At 45.2% G+C, this 16,996-nt stretch overlaps 1 protein-coding gene across 18 annotated transcripts in view; it reads left to right on the plus strand.

Annotated features, from left to right (window-relative positions):
• MAGI1 (membrane associated guanylate kinase, WW and PDZ domain containing 1) overlaps positions 1-15,296 on the plus strand; it is a 513,936-nt gene extending 498,640 nt beyond the window's left edge. For 12 of the 18 annotated variants that reach the window (XM_045578954.1, XM_036430595.2, XM_036430605.2 and 9 more), the window contains 5 exons: positions 6,408-6,501; positions 6,613-6,673; positions 7,710-7,853; positions 9,996-10,134; positions 14,072-15,296. In XM_045578954.1, the coding sequence (XP_045434910.1) occupies positions 6,408-6,501; positions 6,613-6,673; positions 7,710-7,853; positions 9,996-10,134; positions 14,072-14,859 (1,226 nt within the window). In that variant the 3' untranslated portion in view covers positions 14,860-15,296. Of the gene's footprint in view, positions 1-6,407; positions 6,502-6,612; positions 6,674-7,709; positions 7,854-9,995; positions 12,024-12,142; positions 12,232-14,071 lie in introns of those variants that run through there. The other 6 variants (XM_036430606.2, XM_036430608.2, XM_036430607.2 and 3 more) reach the window with 2 other exon arrangements.
• Positions 15,297-16,996: the final 1,700 nt, after the last annotated feature.

Here is a 16,996-nt window from a genome sequence, read left to right on the forward strand (position 1 = left end):
ATGGGTAGACCCAGGGATGCTTCTGAACATCGTACAGTGCACACAGCCCCCCACAATGAAAAGTTACCCAGCAAAAATAACAATGCTCATTGTGTTATTCATATTTAATAATAATGAAGCTGATACCTACTGTCACTAAATATAGATTCATCAGAGAATTAAGTCCTATATATTGAACTCATTCTTAGCAGATTTGTTTCTTGGAAGAAAACTGATACCTATCCTAAAATGTTCCAATCCTTTTTTTTTTTTTTTTTTTCATTTTTGCTCTGCATGTGATAAAATAAAATATGCAGGGTATCACCAAAAATGTATGCACTCTTGGCAGCTGATAGCTCAATTAATGTTTCTTTCTTTTCAGATTTAACCCATTGGAATTAATACTTATTCAAGGTGTATATACATTTTGGGGGGATACCATGTATATTCTAAAATTGAGTGATTACTTCTCAAGAGGAAATGTGGTTTTATGGAGCTAGTGTCATAAAAATGTATGTCATTGATTAAATAGTTAATTCACCAAATGAATTGTTAGAACATGAGCTTTATGGTTTAAAATTCAAGTAGTAGACTGTGCCTTTCAGAAAAAGTAAATCTAAAATTGAACAGTAAAACTAAAAATTGTTGGTTACAAGAATAAAGAACTTTCTCGGCATCAAAAAATACCTCATCCAAAATGTGGAGGGAAATTAGCTCCCTGAATGATGGTGTCCTTCAGCCTGCCTCCCAGGCACAGTGAGGAGAGAAGTCACTGGTCTGCAGTCAGGCCCCAGTCACCATGCTGGGAAGCTGTTTCAGTGTAGGAGGGCGACCACAAGATGACAGAACAGAGAGGTTCCTAATGGAAATGCTGAAGGAAGCCAGAGAAATGAAGAAATGGTTAAGAGAGCCCAATGGAGTATATAAATTCAGACACATGTACAAATTTCAAAAGAACTGGACATAGGAATTGACTTGCTGGATCTACGTTAGTCGTAATGTAGAAATGAGGATCTAAAAAAAAGGAAGGGAAGAAAGCACTTCCTTGAAGGAAGAGCTTAGCAAAAGAGTTTGAATCAGGAAAGAGAACTATGCAGAAAACCATATATTGTACTGTGCACATACTAGGTGTTAACTTAATTTTTTAAAAGTACAATGAAAAGTACTTTGGGGAAACCTGAACCAAAAAATATAATGCAAGGTGAATTATCAATAACAATTGTCAATAAAAACTTTTTTCTAAACTTGAATACTTCAAAGGTATAAAATTCAGATAGACATAGCTACAGGCTGTCCTGGTTAGAAGAAAGTAAACATGGAAGTTGATACAGTATAGTTAAGGGCTGATGCCCTGCGGAGGCTGCCATTTCATTGAAGACACTCTAGGGATTCGTTGCCATGGTGATAAAACTCTCCATCAGTTACTCTGTAAGTTTTGGAGGCCAGGAGAAGGCAGTGGAATCCAGCAGTGGGTGGGTTTGTGACACTCATCTTTCACTGAGGCAGAAAAATCACCTTCTTGGCAATGACAGTTGAGGCAGGGGAGTTCGATTTCTGGGGAGATGTTGGAGCAATCCAGGAGGGTCTTGCAAACATCTGGAAGGCAGAGCGTGAAATTCATGGAGGTTCTTTCTCTGTGAGCGTGTGCTGGCCATGGCAAAGGGGTGGGAAAGGGACGTGCTCTCTGTCAGGGACCGGACCGCTGGTCTCCTTTAGATCTTTCACTCAAATGCTTAATTCTTCAGGGCACCCACAGTTTGTTTCATGATCCCTGTGAGGAGGCTGAAGTTCTTAATCAGCATGGTTTCTTAAGCTCCAAGCAATCCATCTTATCCAGAGAACTGTTCTCAGAAACCCTAGGAGGCACTTGAGGAGGATGCATTCTTGTTGGACAGGACTTGGAACCCACTCTGAATCCACTTTTGTCGTTCTTATGTTGCCCAATTCTATTTTCTTATCATTTGCCTTTATTTTTTTCTCCAACTTCACTAGTTTTCCTCACTCTGTTTCTTCTCTCCTCCCCCTCCTCTCTCTCTGCCAGCCCTCTCCACAGAGATGATCACCTTGTCTCAGTTCACCTTTGTTTTACAGGAGATAGGGCTTGGACACAGGTATTGCTGTCTCCTTGGGAAAAGCACAGAACAGTGTAAATTTATCTTAATAGCAGGCTCTATGGATATGATGCTAACAGGCTCAGTCAAAAGGAACAGCTTCCAATCATACACAGTTTAAAGTCTCCCAAAGCTTTTCAATTATTGCCAGGACTCACGTTTTCAAAGCTTTCTTCAGCTATTTATTACATGTGCGTTTGTGCAATACGTGCTTAAGAAAGGAAGGTGTTATCCTTTGTTGGTCTGTGTGGCTTTGTGATGCGGGTTCTGGCAGGGCGCTGAGGCAGTCCCGGGGAAGCAGGTTAGAATTGTAATCTGGTGGCGGAGCCTGTTGAAGTCCCAGAGAGAGGCACCTGTCAGGGGCCAGGGCCTGGCTGAGCGCAGCGCCCTGACAGCACCTCCGGGACTCCCCTGTGCTTTTCTTGGTGCACGACTGCCATGTTCACTGCTCCGAGCGAGCTGCAGGAGGTGTAAACACTGTTTAGTGAACGCTGTAGGGTACTTTCTGGATCTTATCATAAAAACAGCCAGTCTGGCTGTCTGCTGTTGAGTGTTAAAAGCCAAATACATTGCCACCCCTTCGTAGTACTGCTGCTGGAAGCTGCTCTTATATCAGAGCCCTGAGTTTAAGGGTTTTTCTATTACCGGGCAAATTTTGCTTTGGACCAGAACTATAAATTTATGACAGTGGGCTTCATCTCTGTATTTTAAAAAGCGAGAGAGAATCTTAGCACTTCACGTCTTGGTCTAATCCTGACTGAAGACTTAAAGCTGCCAGTGCCTCCACTTGCTCCCTGGATGACTTTGGACATATTGCCTGTCTTTTCTAAGCCCCCATGTCTCCATCTGTAAAATGGGGGTGCTAATGGCACCTGTTTCACTGCACTGTAAGAATTAGATGAATTTAATGCACTTAGCAATTTTTGACACATTGTAAACGATTAGGAAATGGTGGTTGTTTATAGGTTAATAAAAACAAGACAGTTTAGGAAGTTCAAATAGCTATTTGCATATTAAATGTTAATTTTTAAATTGCTTAAAGTTTAGCTTCAACCTCAGATTTGCATATAAGTAGGTGAAAATAGCAAATGAAGGTTAAGAGGAAAATTAATAAAACAGTTCTGTTTATATGCGTATTGGGTAATCATCTGTTGTATCTCAGCAAACACAAAAGCACAGAAATAGGAAAACTGTGAGAAGGGATCTGATCTGCCTGGGAGACTGGTCACTGAGGCCCCACATGCACCTGTGAGGCCCCACAACTCGTAGCTGTCTTCAGTTTAATTACAAGGAAACAGCCATATTGGTTTCCTGATTATGATTTCCCCAGCGCCCTAACAATCTTCTGATTTCCCAGAGAGTCTCCACAAAGTTAATTACAATGAGTACAATCAGGTTTTTAAAAGGACGAATACACGTGCTTGCAAACTCCTGGTGAGTCAGGACAGGAGGCTGCAGCCCTACTGCTCTGTGCTCACACAGCAGCGGGCTTCGTGAAAGGTCTTACACTTACCACCGTGGCTGTACCAGGTGCCTGCAGTCATAAAAATATGCTTTCAATAGTAGTAAACACATGCTGCCACAAAAAAATACGCAGTTTTCATGTTCCAGGCACAATCACAGTTTTCTTTCCGATAATCTTTGCACCAGTTCCCCAAGACATATCCGCAGCCCCACATGGGGTGGAGGAAGCTGAGGCATGAAGAGTTTAACTTTGCTTTAGCTCCAGCCGGTACCCTGCAGAGCTGGGATACAAAACCAGATAGTGTGACTCTAGAATCTGTCCTGGCTGCCATTATGCTAAGCTGCCTCCCAATAGCTTGAGAAGCCTCACGTCCCCAACTCGGAGGGTTGCAAGGCATGCTGACATAACAAAAGGCTTCAAGGAGCCGGCTCAGTTGGTTTGGTGTCATCCTGAACACCAAAAGGTTGCCAGTTTGATTCCCGGTCAGGGCACATACCTGGGTTGTGGGTTCCATCCCTGGTCGGGGCAGGTATGGAAGGCCAACCAATCCATGCTTCTTTCTCACGTCAATGTTTCTCTCACTCTCCTCTCTCTCTCTCTCTCTCTCTCTCTCTCTCTCTCTCTCTCTCTCTCTCTCTCTCTCTCCCTCCCTCCCTCCCTCCCTCCCTCCCTCCCTCCCTCCCTCCCTCCCTCCCTCTCTCTCTCTCTCTCTGTCTCTCTCTCTCTCTCTCTCTCCTTCCCTCTCTCTAAACATGTCCTCGGGTAAGGATTATTTTTTTTTAAAAGGCTGTTGGGGGAAGGGAGAGGGGACGGGGAGGCTCTGAGGAGTCCATGGGAAAAGAAAATGCAGAAACATTTCTCTGTCACCTATTATTTCTCACTCTTAACTGACCACATGTTCCTTTTCCCTCAGAATCTATAGGAATATTTGGTGAACTAGGTTGTGAGAAACATTGTCCTAACCCATGAACAAGATACACATGTCAGTTCACTTGATCTAGTTACATTTTCCTTTTATCCTCACCCAAGTATATGCTTTTTTATTAACTTTTCAGAGAAAGGGGGCGTAGGGGGAGAGGGCGGAAGGGAGAGAGAGAGAAACATCAATCACTTGCCTTTTGTATGCACTCAGACCAGGGATTGAACTTGCCGATTAGGTATGTGCCTGACTAGGAATTGAACCCACAACCCTTTGGTACATGGGATGGTTCTCCAACCAGCTGAGCCACCGGCCAGGGCAAATTACTTTTCTTATTAACCTTGTGTCTTAGCTGTAAGAATTGTGGGCTCTATGGCTGGAATACCGACTATGAACATCAGATTCCAACTTTCTCATTTTGCTAAGAATTTAGTTTATACAAGTTCCACAGCAGTGAACAAAGAGAAGAAGCATGGCAAGGGCCACAACTTAGTAAATGTGTACTGAGTGCTTACTGTGGGGCAGGTACTGACCAAACATTCCATCTGCTTTTATCCCAGGAAGGGAATTACTAGTATCACCCCTCTGGCAGATGAGGAAAAAAAGCAGTCACACAGCTAAGGCGTGGGGAAAGGAGGATTTGAACCTGGGTTTAAATCTCAAGCCCATGCTTTTAACAACTGTGTGTAACAGCAATCACACAGCATGGCAGACAGGCCAGTGGGTGGGGTTTGAGGGATGTCTCCTCCCCGGTGACTGCAGCGAAAAGAAATGCAGTCCCGATATCCCAGTTAGTGAGACTTGACATATTTTCTCATAGGAACCTTGTCAGACATGCTGAGTAGATACATGTGCTTGACAAACACTGAAGTGCCTCCGGTTCTAGACTTCCTGGCACACTGTGAGCTAAACAGGCATTTACAGGCAAATCTTAGACTCTACCCACCATAGTTAGCATTTTCTAAATGGAAAATTTATGCCATGTTCCAAATAGTCGACCAAAAATAAATATTTAAAGTGCAGCTTGCTCATAGTCGCTTGCTATCTGCCTTGATCATAATGGAGAAATAATTCATAAAAGAATGTGTAAGCATTACTGTATGAATGATTAAATCTGTGTGTGTTGTGGGGGGGGGGGCGTGTATAGGCATGCTCATGTCTTCAACATCTGCATCTGCATCTCCATTCTTTAGAGATAAATGAAATTGCTTAGGTATGTGGTTAGTGAAGAAGAAAATCAATTTACATAGGAATATAATCAGAGTTATTACGTTAGGCTGGCTTCATGATTTATACAGCTTGTATTTACAAGCTCCAACTCTAACAAATGCAAATTTTTAAATTAATTTCTCATAAGTGATACCAGACAAGATCTGTCAGGAACTCCACATTTTCCATTACACTTCATTAAAAGCAATGGGCAAAAAGGTAGATGGGTGTGTGTGTATGTTTAATAAGATGTTAGCACACTTCCAATTTTAATATTCACATGAGGAAGTTAAACATAGTCACTAAACATTGCTAATACATTGCAGGAAAGGTTAAGAAAGAGGTATATAATGAGTCTGCCCAATTCTGGAGAATAATTCTGGTGATACAGTGCTTTGATGGGACTGTCACTTTAAGTGGGGGGGCAGAGTGAGAGATACCTGCCTTGGCTGCAATTTTAGGTTAGTACTTTCTTGGACAAACTTTTTATTTGTGGGATGTCTTATTGGGAGAAGGATAACAGGGTGTACATGGCTCACATCTTAGAATATCTTTAAATGATTCTCCAGACTCTGAATTATTTAGAAATTGAAGTCAGAGCTGCTTGGAATGATTACAGAGAAGTCCACCTTGTCACTCAGCTACAGGGCTTCGGCACCCTCCCTTGGTGTGGGGGTGTCTTCTTCAGGGCCCTCATTTCACGATACTCTGTCTCATCCCGCAGAGTCTTCGAACGCCACTTTGCTGACCAACGCGGAGAAGATCGCAACCATCACCACCACACACACCCCCGCTCAGCAGGGGGCCCAGGAGACCAGGTCAGACCGGCTTTGTTAAAAGCAAAAAGCAGCTCCTGGCATGAGGACACTCCTCCTGGGTCCTCAGTTTCCCCACAGGTGGTTTTATATGTATTTCTCTCACTTTGGCAGGAACGCCACCAAACCAAAGCAGGAAGCTCAGTATGAGTTCAAAGCACCCCAGGCAACACAGGTGAGGCCAGTTCTCAGTTTGCTTTGCTTTGCTCGTTTCCTTCCGGCTTTCTGAAGCTGTTTTTATGAGATATCTTTTACAAGGTACCTCAATTAAAATAAATAACCTTTTTGTGAGGGGAAGTACTGAATATGCGCTCACATTTGGTTGTCTAGGAAATGACATTTTATTTTACTACCTTTGAAAAATATTCCCAGATATCCTTTTCCGGGGGACGGGGGGAATCGGGGAGGAACAAACAAAATAAAAGGCTATAATTGGCAACCAATAGAAGAGCAAAACAGCTGACATCCACTCATGGTATTTGTAACTGCATTTATGCCAAGAAAATACCTTTTTCTAAGGCGTTTCTCAGCCTCGTGAGCTTCAGGGGGACCCACAGACCCCATACAGGGTAATGGAGGGTGCACAAATGGAGCAAGTTTGGGAAACATTGCTTGTTGCAAAGTTAAACTGGCCTCCTCAGCCTCTTGATACCCTAACAGTGGGCACTGTGGCATTTTGGGGGCACTGGGCGGGGAGGGTGAACTTCCAACTATGTGTAGGGTATCACATAATGAGTTTTCCTGCCGTAAATGGTGAATTGCAGCCTCACTGGTTAAATTTTAACCCTTTGCACTCCGAACCATTCTGGACATTGGCTACCAGCTACTCGACGCTACTTTGCGGCGGGTGCGTTGAATTAACCCAATTCCCCGTAACCACTAATAAACTGCAGTGTCCCCTGAGAGGGGACATCCGAGTTATATGCTAGAATTCCAATGTCCCCTGAGAGGGGACAGCGGAGTGCAAAGGGTTAATATGTGCATATTAGTGTGTAGTCTAGGGGCGCGCGCACTCATGAATGTTTTCAAATTATGGATCTCCCAACTTCTCAGGTTAATGGATATTAATAAACAATTGAGGATCTGCAGGAGGGGGTAGAGATGGTGCCTTTTGGTCAAATCGGTATAATAGAGGATGTTCAGGAAGAGATGGAGAGAAAGGGGCGGGTGTGGGTTCTCCTGGAATGATTCCATTTCCTGTCTTGAACTAGGAGCAGGATGTTTACACTGTGGACCTGGAAAGAGGAGCCAAGGGCTTCGGCTTCAGTCTTCGAGGGGGCCGAGAGTATAACATGGACCTCTACGTTCTGCGCTTGGCAGAGGACGGTCCTGCCGAAAGATGTGGGAAGATGAGGGTAAGTCGGAAGAGGAATCTGGAGTAGATGTAAATCCGTCATCAGCAGTGACTTTTTGACATTATGTGGTAGAGCCTTCTTTATGAGGACTACGTTTTCTACAGCTTCCGGGATACTTGGAATGCCTGACTCCCACCCCAGGGTAAATCCCCTCCCGAAGCATAGTGAGCTGGAGCTGCTGGAGTTAGGTGAACCCCTCTACTCTTCGAAGTTGAGTGGAGGATTGAAATTACTTTCACAACTATTATAGGAGATATTTCTGAATCCCATCTCCATCACTGTTATACATCGTCTCATGAGGCGCACACATCACCGCAGAGAGTCCTGGCTGGCCCAGAATGCTTAGAGAGCAGGACGGCCTGCGGTTCTGCAGGCGGAATGGGGGCGTCTCTGGCTGGTCACCCGCCATCTCACCTCAGCCTCGGGAGCCCGCTGACTCTGCCCAGCAAAGGCTCCACGGCTCCACGGGATGGCTACTCGGGATCACTCTGTAGTAGTCAGAGCCACAAAATTTAAAGACACAAATGCAAGGATCCACTCTGCTCTGTTTAGTTAGTACCTGCTATTGTATGTGGATGCGTTGCTCCCCTGGGCAGATTAGGTGATCAAAGAAAAATCTTCACATTATAGATAAATCACATAGAATGAGACACACACATAGGAAATAATTGACAGCGAATTTTAAAAAAATCAGAAGTCAGTCAGGAAAAGAAAAAAGTGAATAAAATTGGGCCTGAGCAGAAAAAGGAAAAAAGGGACTAAAGGTAGGGAACTTAATACTTGTATTTAAGACACAATCTTGATTTTTAAGTTTCTTCAGGTTGAATTTTTTAACAAGGTCCCCCCACATTGGAAAGTAAATGATGTAGCTTGTTTTAAAAAATTAAACAGTGAAAAATGGTACATAGTAAAAATACAATTTCCAGGATCAAACTGTTTATCAGTTTTTTTTATATATCCTTCCCATATGCATTTGTATGCACAATGTGTGCCTATGCAAGTTTATAGTGTACATATCCTCTTTAAGTTCCAAACACATTGGATATGCTTTTCCATGTCTTTACTCATTAAAAAGTTTCTGATTGAATGAAATACCATTGTCCTGCCATTCTGTATAATGCTGTATAGATCACAACACATTTGTCCAATCTGACACCTTCAGCTTGGTAGGCGTGGGGTATTATCACCTCCTTTCACCGTTAAAAGGACTTGAGCAAGTTCATGTAGCTAACTAGTGATAGGGCCAAAGCCAGTGCTGCTCTTCTGCCTTCTGGGAGTACAAGCTTCATGCACAGGATCTGGTCTGCCTTGTTTACTCCTTTGCTCTAGTGGCCGGAATAGCACTGATACGTAGTAAACGCTGCAGTCAGTTATCAGATGGACTGTTTTTCGGCTACATGGAAGGCTCAGCTGGGGAAGGATTTGCTTCCCTCACAGAGTCGTTGGCAAGATACAGCGCCAAGATACACGTCCTTAGCATGGACTCTGAAGGGCAGTTCACAGCATGCCTCAGAGTGAGAAAGTGAGTAACAGAAGAGGGCAAGTAAGACAGAAGCCAGAATCATTCTGTAACCTTATCTCTGAACTGACCTCTTATCGCATTTGCCACATACTGTTTGTTAGAAGCAGGTCAACAATTTCAACCCCCATTCAAAAGGGGGAGGTTACATGGGATGTGAATACAAGAAGGTGGGGATCATTGCGGGCATCCTGGAAGCTACTTAGCACCTCCTCCTTTCTTCAGTAACTAACATTCCCCTGGATAGCTTTATTAGCTTTTTGTTTGCACTTACAGCCCCCTTTCTGATAATCAGAGAAAACATTGTACAATATATAGTCTGACCAAGGAATGAAGGAATGATTATTTGAAATGTGCCAAACTGGTTCTCAGATACTACCTAACATAGATGTACTTTTCTAATTTTCTTGTTAAAGGCATTTTCCTCATTGAAATGTCATCTCCATCAGGGCGGTAATTTTTGTGGAGTTTTTTGAAGTTTTCTGAGCAATAGAAGATTTTCCAGCAAACACAATACATATTTGGGGAATCAATAAATGAAAGAATTTCAGCCATAAAGCACCTCAATAGCCAGTGAAACCCTTGTGTGGTCTTCTCACTTTGCTCTCTCTTGCTTTGGACAGATCGGTGACGAAATTTTAGAGATCAATGGTGAAACCACCAAAAACATGAAGCATTCTCGGGCTATAGAACTGATTAAGAACGGCGGCCGCAGAGTGCGTCTGTCTCTGAAGCGGGGCGACGGCTCCGTACCGGAATATGGTGGGTCAAACTATGAAAACCTCCCCTCCTTCCCTGGCATGACTCCATGACTCTGTCTCCAGAACTGCGGCAGGAAAGTCTTTCTGTTTCCCCTCTTCACCAGTGTCTTACCAGCCTTCCGCACCATGTGATTATTTGCCTCGCTTGTTCTGAAACCTCTACACATTTCATCCTTTTGCTTGCTTCCATGGACTGGGGCATGGCCTAAGACAAGATCTTTCTAGCCCCCTTTCTGATAATCAGAGAACACATTTTGTCTAGTCTGACCAAGAGCGAAGGAATGATTGATTGAACTGTGCCAAACTGTTTCTCAGATCCGATTGTTAGCACAAAATGACTCTACTCCTTTTAAGAAGCAGGAAAGCAGGTTTCCTGAGTGATACGTTGAGGCACAATTCTTTTTCTTTTTTCTTTTGTGGTTACTTGATGTCTTATTTATGAGACGTGAAATTCTGAGATGGTTTGGGAGCTTGCTCACCTCCTTTATGCTCTGTATACAACACTTCTGCGTCCCCCCTCCGGTTGCTGCCCCAAATGAGACTACTTGAGCCCACTAGTACAAAACACACAAAACTGTTGCTACGTTAGCCATATGTTTTTAAATGATAAAGGATGGAATGGATTCCCAGTGCTCATCATGAGGGAAACACGTGACTATACCTTTCCTATGGGGAAAGCCAGATTATGCATAAAGTTCTTTTGTCCTATCTAGAGACATGATTTGACTGAACAGCAAGGATCTTTAAATAGCTTAGTGTCCTCATGGCAAAATAGTGTATATTGTAATAATTATGTTCTATTTATTTGAGATTCTTGTTTAAAATTTAAAATTTAAATAAAAAAAAAAGCTATGCCCTAGATGTAGGGCTTTTCTTCCCAACCAAAGGTCTACAAAAGTTTCTATAGAAACTGTGATTGAATGGTCCCTACGCGTCAGTCCCCTTTATTAGGGAGTTTATCTGTTATCGCCCTCTTTTCGCAAAGTCATTCTGCACAATTCCCAGTTGCACTTTGGACTCGAAGAGATCTTTAATTCAAAAACAGCTCAAGGACAGGGCTAACTCCTTTGTTAGGAGTTAGCCTTCCCAGGTGTTGGACATCGCGGTGCAAAATACGAGGGACCCAAGGTGGGGGTGGCATGTGAGACGAGGCCCCCTCAGACATGGCCAACCACACCCAGGGAAGGTAGCCTAACAACCCTGAGATGTTACAGCCGTGCTGGCTCTGGAACCCTGACAGGTGTATGGATGCCCTGAAACCGTGTAACGCTGTCTCCCTTTTCTGTCTTCCCTCTGCTTCTGTTGGATGTGATTTTCATTTCAGAGTCACCGTCAGTAACCTCTGTACCCTCTCGAAACCTGTGTCTGTTGCACTGAGGATGAAAATCCAATACTAATAAATGTTCTTTGGGCTAAAAATAAAGATCATTTAAATGCTCAGTTTTCCAAGAAGGGTTGAACATGCCAGGGTTGTGCTGCTGTAATGTCTCCATGTGTCATTCAGACTGGATCTCTAATTCTAGTGATTAGAGTCACAGATGGGTTATAATATGTTAAGTTCCAATATTTTTCTGACTTGATTGGAACCTGCTTCTCTGTGAGGCTATTTTTGTAATGAGTTTTTTGTACTTAATTTAACAGCCGTGGTCTTCAGGGGGGCGGGAGGGCACTTTGTTCTTCTGTTGTTTATTGTTAAATGCTCTCCTATGCCAGCCTGTCATTGTCCCAGTTGTTTGAAAAAAAAGAAAGAAAAAAGGATGCATCTATTGTCTGGGTCCTGAGTCACCATCTATGGCTGTCTAAAACGTCACTGTTCTGATTTCTGCAGCCTTATTTGAGTGTTGCCTTAGACTGTCTGACTGGACAAATAAACTCTTTGCCCTATGTTAACAAATGCAGATTTTTTTCTTTCCTCTTTGTTACAGGGAATCTAAATGTTCAACTTTTTTGTCTTTCTCTTTCTCTCTCTCTCTCTGACTGTTCTTGGTGCTGGGCCCTCCCTTCTACAGCAATGATACCTCCTAATATCGCTGCATGTATGAGAAATGACAAGCTCGGGGAGGCTTGCTTCTACCTTATGGGCCATAATCAAACTACGGTTTGTAGCTCAATCAATACTAGGTGTTTCTGTGCTGTGGCCTAATTTCCTCATTGCTTCTGCTTAGCTCTATTTTGATATGTTTGGCAATTCATTCTGAGCACCCTGCGTTCTCTGAATTGTAAGTACACCGCTGACCCTGTTGAAGTCTTGCTCTTCCTTATCTTAAAAGTAGGAGTAGGGAGCCCCCAGGTTAGTCTTGCTCCCCCAAATCTTAAAGTGACTTTGTGTTACTCTATTATAATAGCCTACCCAGCAGGTCAGACTCGAGGCCGGCAGGCACCATTCCTCATTCATTTAAATAAAGGAAGCATGCGGCCCATTGGCCGTGAGTTTGAACATGCTTGTTTTAGAAGGAACAAACCTCATACCACAGAACTCTCACCTGTCTAGACAGGGCTTTGCTAGATAGAAGATATTTCCAGCTTATCTCTTGGGAAAGGGCAGCCCGTGGGCCAAGCCTGTCCTCAGCTTGTTTTTGTACATAAAGCATAGCAGCATGACACATTTTACATGCTGTCTCAGGCTGCTTAGACACTACAGGGCCAGAGCTGAGTAACAAAGTCTGTGGTCCACGAAGCCAAACATAATGATTCAGTGGCCCTTGACAGAGACAGTTTGCCAACCCCTGGCTCAAGGCTCTATGCCTGCTTTTGTTAACACCTGCCCAGGAGGTTGGGAGATCATTCATTGCTTACACTTGACCCTGTTACTTCATGAAAGATCCTTAAAGAGCTTCCACTTCATCTCCGTGACTGTGCCCGGCCTGCCCTCCACACGGCAGCGCCCCATTCCTGGGCCTACAATGGTCTGACGTGGGTGACTTGTTGGGGTTAGTTGTAAACAAAGCAACCCTGCTTTGAAAAAAGCCCTCATAACCTCGGGAGGCCACCTACCACATCTGCGGTGTTACTTCCCATAGTTTCATAATAAACAAAGGCCCTTGTGTGTGGCCCTGCTTTGAAGTCTAGAGATACCCGGATGCTGTAGGCAGCAGTCCAGTGGCTCCTGGCTCAGCGATGTAATGATGGCTGAGCATAAAGAAAAGTGCCTCTGAACGTCAGGTTTATCTGGGCGCCATCTGATGTCACCTGTGTTCCAGAAAACGTCCCTTCCACTCCCTTTTATCTGTCAGGAGACTCCACATTTAAAAAAAAAAATAGTTCCCTGAGTTTACACAAAAGGGAAGGAACTACTTGAATGACATGTACAAAGGCAGAGGATGTCTAACGGACCCTCACTTCATGTCCCATTTGCCAGTCGCCAACCTCTGGCATGCTGCCCCTGGGTCCATCCCCTGTGCCCACGGGGCATCTGGCTGCAGTAGACGCACACGCTGTGCCACAGCCAACGCAGAAAGCCTGGGGCACCGGCACCCCTTTCTACCTCCGCACCCCTCCATCACCACCCAGATCCCAGCGCAGACTGATAGCTTTCCCCAGGGAGTTCCCTCACACCCAGGCTTTTTTGTGTGTGTTTTTTCAGCGAGTTCAAACAAGTACTGTTTTAAAGAAATGTTTCCTTTCCTGGGGGCGGTGGGCAAGGGAGAAGGGCTGGGGGCGGGCAGAGCAAGGGTCCTGGGGGGCCTCTGGCTGCTGCAGACACAGTTGGGGGTGCCCCTCTGGTGAGTGGGCAGGGCCTGGGAGAGCCACCAGCGCTAGTTGTTAATCTAACTAGTTGGTTGCCTAGTTGGTAACCTAAGTAGCTGCCGCTCCCTAACCAGGCCTGGCTGGCTGTGGCTGGTGCCTGCGTGTGCGCGCGGCTGTGACTGTGGCGCTCATGGGGTGGGAAAGGCGCCCAGGGCCGCTCACCGACTGTCGCTCTGCTTCCCTCCCCGCAGACCCCGGCAGCGAGCGGATCGGCGGCGGTCCCGCCGGTGCACACGGCTTCCCGGAAGTGAGGCCTGGCATCCCGGAAGTGAGGCCCGGCGCCCCGGAAGCGAGGGGCCGCCGGCTGCCCGCGCCCTCGGAGCCCAGCCACCCACCGGACCTCCACCGATCCTCCCCGCGCGGGGACCAGCGGGCGCCCGGGGGCGCCCCGAGGGGCAGCAGGGAGCCCGGCCGCGCGCCCAGCGAGCACCACACGTGGAACGGGACTCCCAGGACCGCCGGCGGCGGGGCCGGCCGCGCCCAGGACCGGGCGCCCGAGGGGCGAAGGGAGGCGCCCCCCGAGCGGCTGGCGGCCGACGGCCCGGGCAGGCGGGCCCCGGAGCGGCGCCGGGAGGGCACCCGGAGCGCCGACAACACGCTGGAGCGGAGGGAGAAGCCCGAGCGCAGGCGCGAGGCCTCTCCGGGGCGGAGGCGCGAGCGCTCGCCCGGACGCCGGAGGGAAGGCTCGCCCGGCCGCCGCCGGCGGTCCCTGGAGCGGCTGCTGGAGCAGAGAAGGTCCCCGGAGCGCAGGAGGCCCGGCTCGCCCGAGAGGAGGGCCAAGTCCACCGACCGCAGGCGCGCCCGGTCCCCGGAGCGCAGGCGGGAGCGGTCCCTGGAGAAGAGGAACCGCGAGGACAGAGCCGGCCACCGGGAGAGGGAGGAGGCGAGCCTGAAGGCCGAGGGCGGCCGGGGCAGCAGACACCCCCCAGAGCAGAGAAGGCGGCCTTACAAAGAGTGCAGCACCGACCTCAGCATCTGAGCCCAGCTCGGCCGGCCGCCCCCAGGTCCCGGCTTCAAAAGGAAGCTCTCACACCTGAAATCCTTTCCTCACCCGATGAAGCATCTGACACCTGAAGACCCTACGGATAGCAACAAACATTTGATGCATTTGAATTTATAAGAAAAAATATATATATGTGAAAAAGTGTTGTGCCTGATGTATAATATTAAAGAAAGTATTTTTAAATGCATACCTTTTTGGAAATTATTTGCCAAATGTCGCCCCAAAGGGGGATACATTTTGTTTTCTACATAAACTGTAGAATTGTCAAGAACTGTTCCCATCTTTGGGCAATCTTTTTCTCTCTCCTGGTTAAATAGGGCTTTTGATCATTTTCTCTAGGTAAGGGAAGTTACTGGTTAATTTGATATAGACTTATGTAATGATGTAGTGCTATACTATAGTTAGTTTTTCTTTAAAAAATAAAAGCCACGAGGCAGAAGTTATATTTGTAAATGCTGAGAACTCTGGGATTGCCGGTGATCCTAAAATCAAGCAAACTATATGAAGAGACTACTATTGCAAATGAAGGATATTTATAGCAAATCTACACAGCACACAGAAACGTTATGTTTTTGCATCATAGTTGGTTCAGAAAACAGTTATACTCTCCCTGGCCATAAAGCTTGGCTGCCATGACCCAAATGCAGCCCAGGTGCAGACGGTCAGGTTCATTAGCATTATTGACATCTAAGATCTCATTAAGGCAGTGCCATCATGGCCTCACTCAACTACTGGGAGAAATGGACAAAAAACACCTTCTGTATTGTCTTGCCTGGTTGAGGCTGCAGAGGAGATGGAGTGGGGACAGTGTACCCCGTGTGAAGGAATCAATCCCCAATAGAGAAGGTATGGTCCCCTTTTAGCATAAGCCCAGGTTGCTCTTTCCCAAATTGGGGAAGAGGGGGTGAGGCTTGGTGGAGTTAGCTCTCTACTGATATGTAGGATTTAGAGGTGCTTATAATATTAGAAATGTGTTTCCCTTTTGAAGCTATTAACAGTCTCTAGAATAATGGAAGGGGAAAGGTCAGGATCCCAATGGCTCTCCCTCTCATTGGCAACGTTCTGCCCTCATGATCCTGTCCTTGGAATTTGGGGACAGCAAAACAAAACATCATGGTTTTTCTTTAAAAAAAACAACACATTCTTTTGCAACCCGCTCCCACATGAGGTGTCATTGGGTTGGCTATAGCCCAGGGAAGTGGTTGAAATAGGAAATGGATTACTGCCTAGCTGAGCCAAATGTTTGCTTGTACCTGTTGGACCACTATAGCAAACTGCTGCTTACAACACATTGTATATTTCCGTAGTACTGTTTTGCATTTTCCATACAGACACAAACTTTGCAAGTCAATCACTGTTGTTCTCATGGTACTGTTTAAAAAAAAAAAAAAAAGGACCAAAAAAAAGAGAGAAAACCAACCAATCATTGTGTGTACAGAGTTAAAAATTGTAATTAATAGAGTCTGTTTAAAAACAACTGTTGCCTTTTTTCTTGTATAAAAGAGAATTTATGACAAAAACTTTAGCAGTGAGGAATGTGATATGTGTTTATATTTCTGAATATGGAACAAATTGATTCATTGGGATATATTTTAATGTAAACTAAATCAGGTATGTAAAGCTGTTTTAAAATGGGAGACTATATAATTCTTTAAAGCTTTAGTTGGTTTGTGTATTATCATTTCCTCCATGGTGAGCCTGCTTGAGAACTATTAGGCACTTGTTTGCATTCTGTTCCTCACTTGCAGTGTGCTATGGACTTAATGCTGTTTCTGTACTGATGAAAAGCAGTGTGTGGGCCAATCTTTTTATAAAACACTATGCATATATAATATTACATTGTTCAGAGCTTTATTTGACTTAAGGGTTTATACATAGCACTAGCGTGAGTAGCTATAGTTGAATGGGCATTCACAAAACAACTTCCTCAGAAAAGTCTGCAGCTGCTATTTTTATCAACGATTTCCATACAAAACATACATCGAGCTATCGTAGTATGGCTGAGGGAGAATAGAACTGAATAATGATGTTCTTTTTCATCCACTTCCTAAGAGCCAAATTGTAGATTTTATTCCTAAGGTTCCACGGCTAGGAATTTTCTATTTCTAGCAAT

This window comes from Pipistrellus kuhlii, unplaced genomic scaffold (assembly GCF_014108245.1).
Source record: "Pipistrellus kuhlii isolate mPipKuh1 unplaced genomic scaffold, mPipKuh1.p scaffold_m20_p_11, whole genome shotgun sequence".
NCBI lineage: Eukaryota > Metazoa > Chordata > Mammalia > Chiroptera > Vespertilionidae > Pipistrellus > Pipistrellus kuhlii.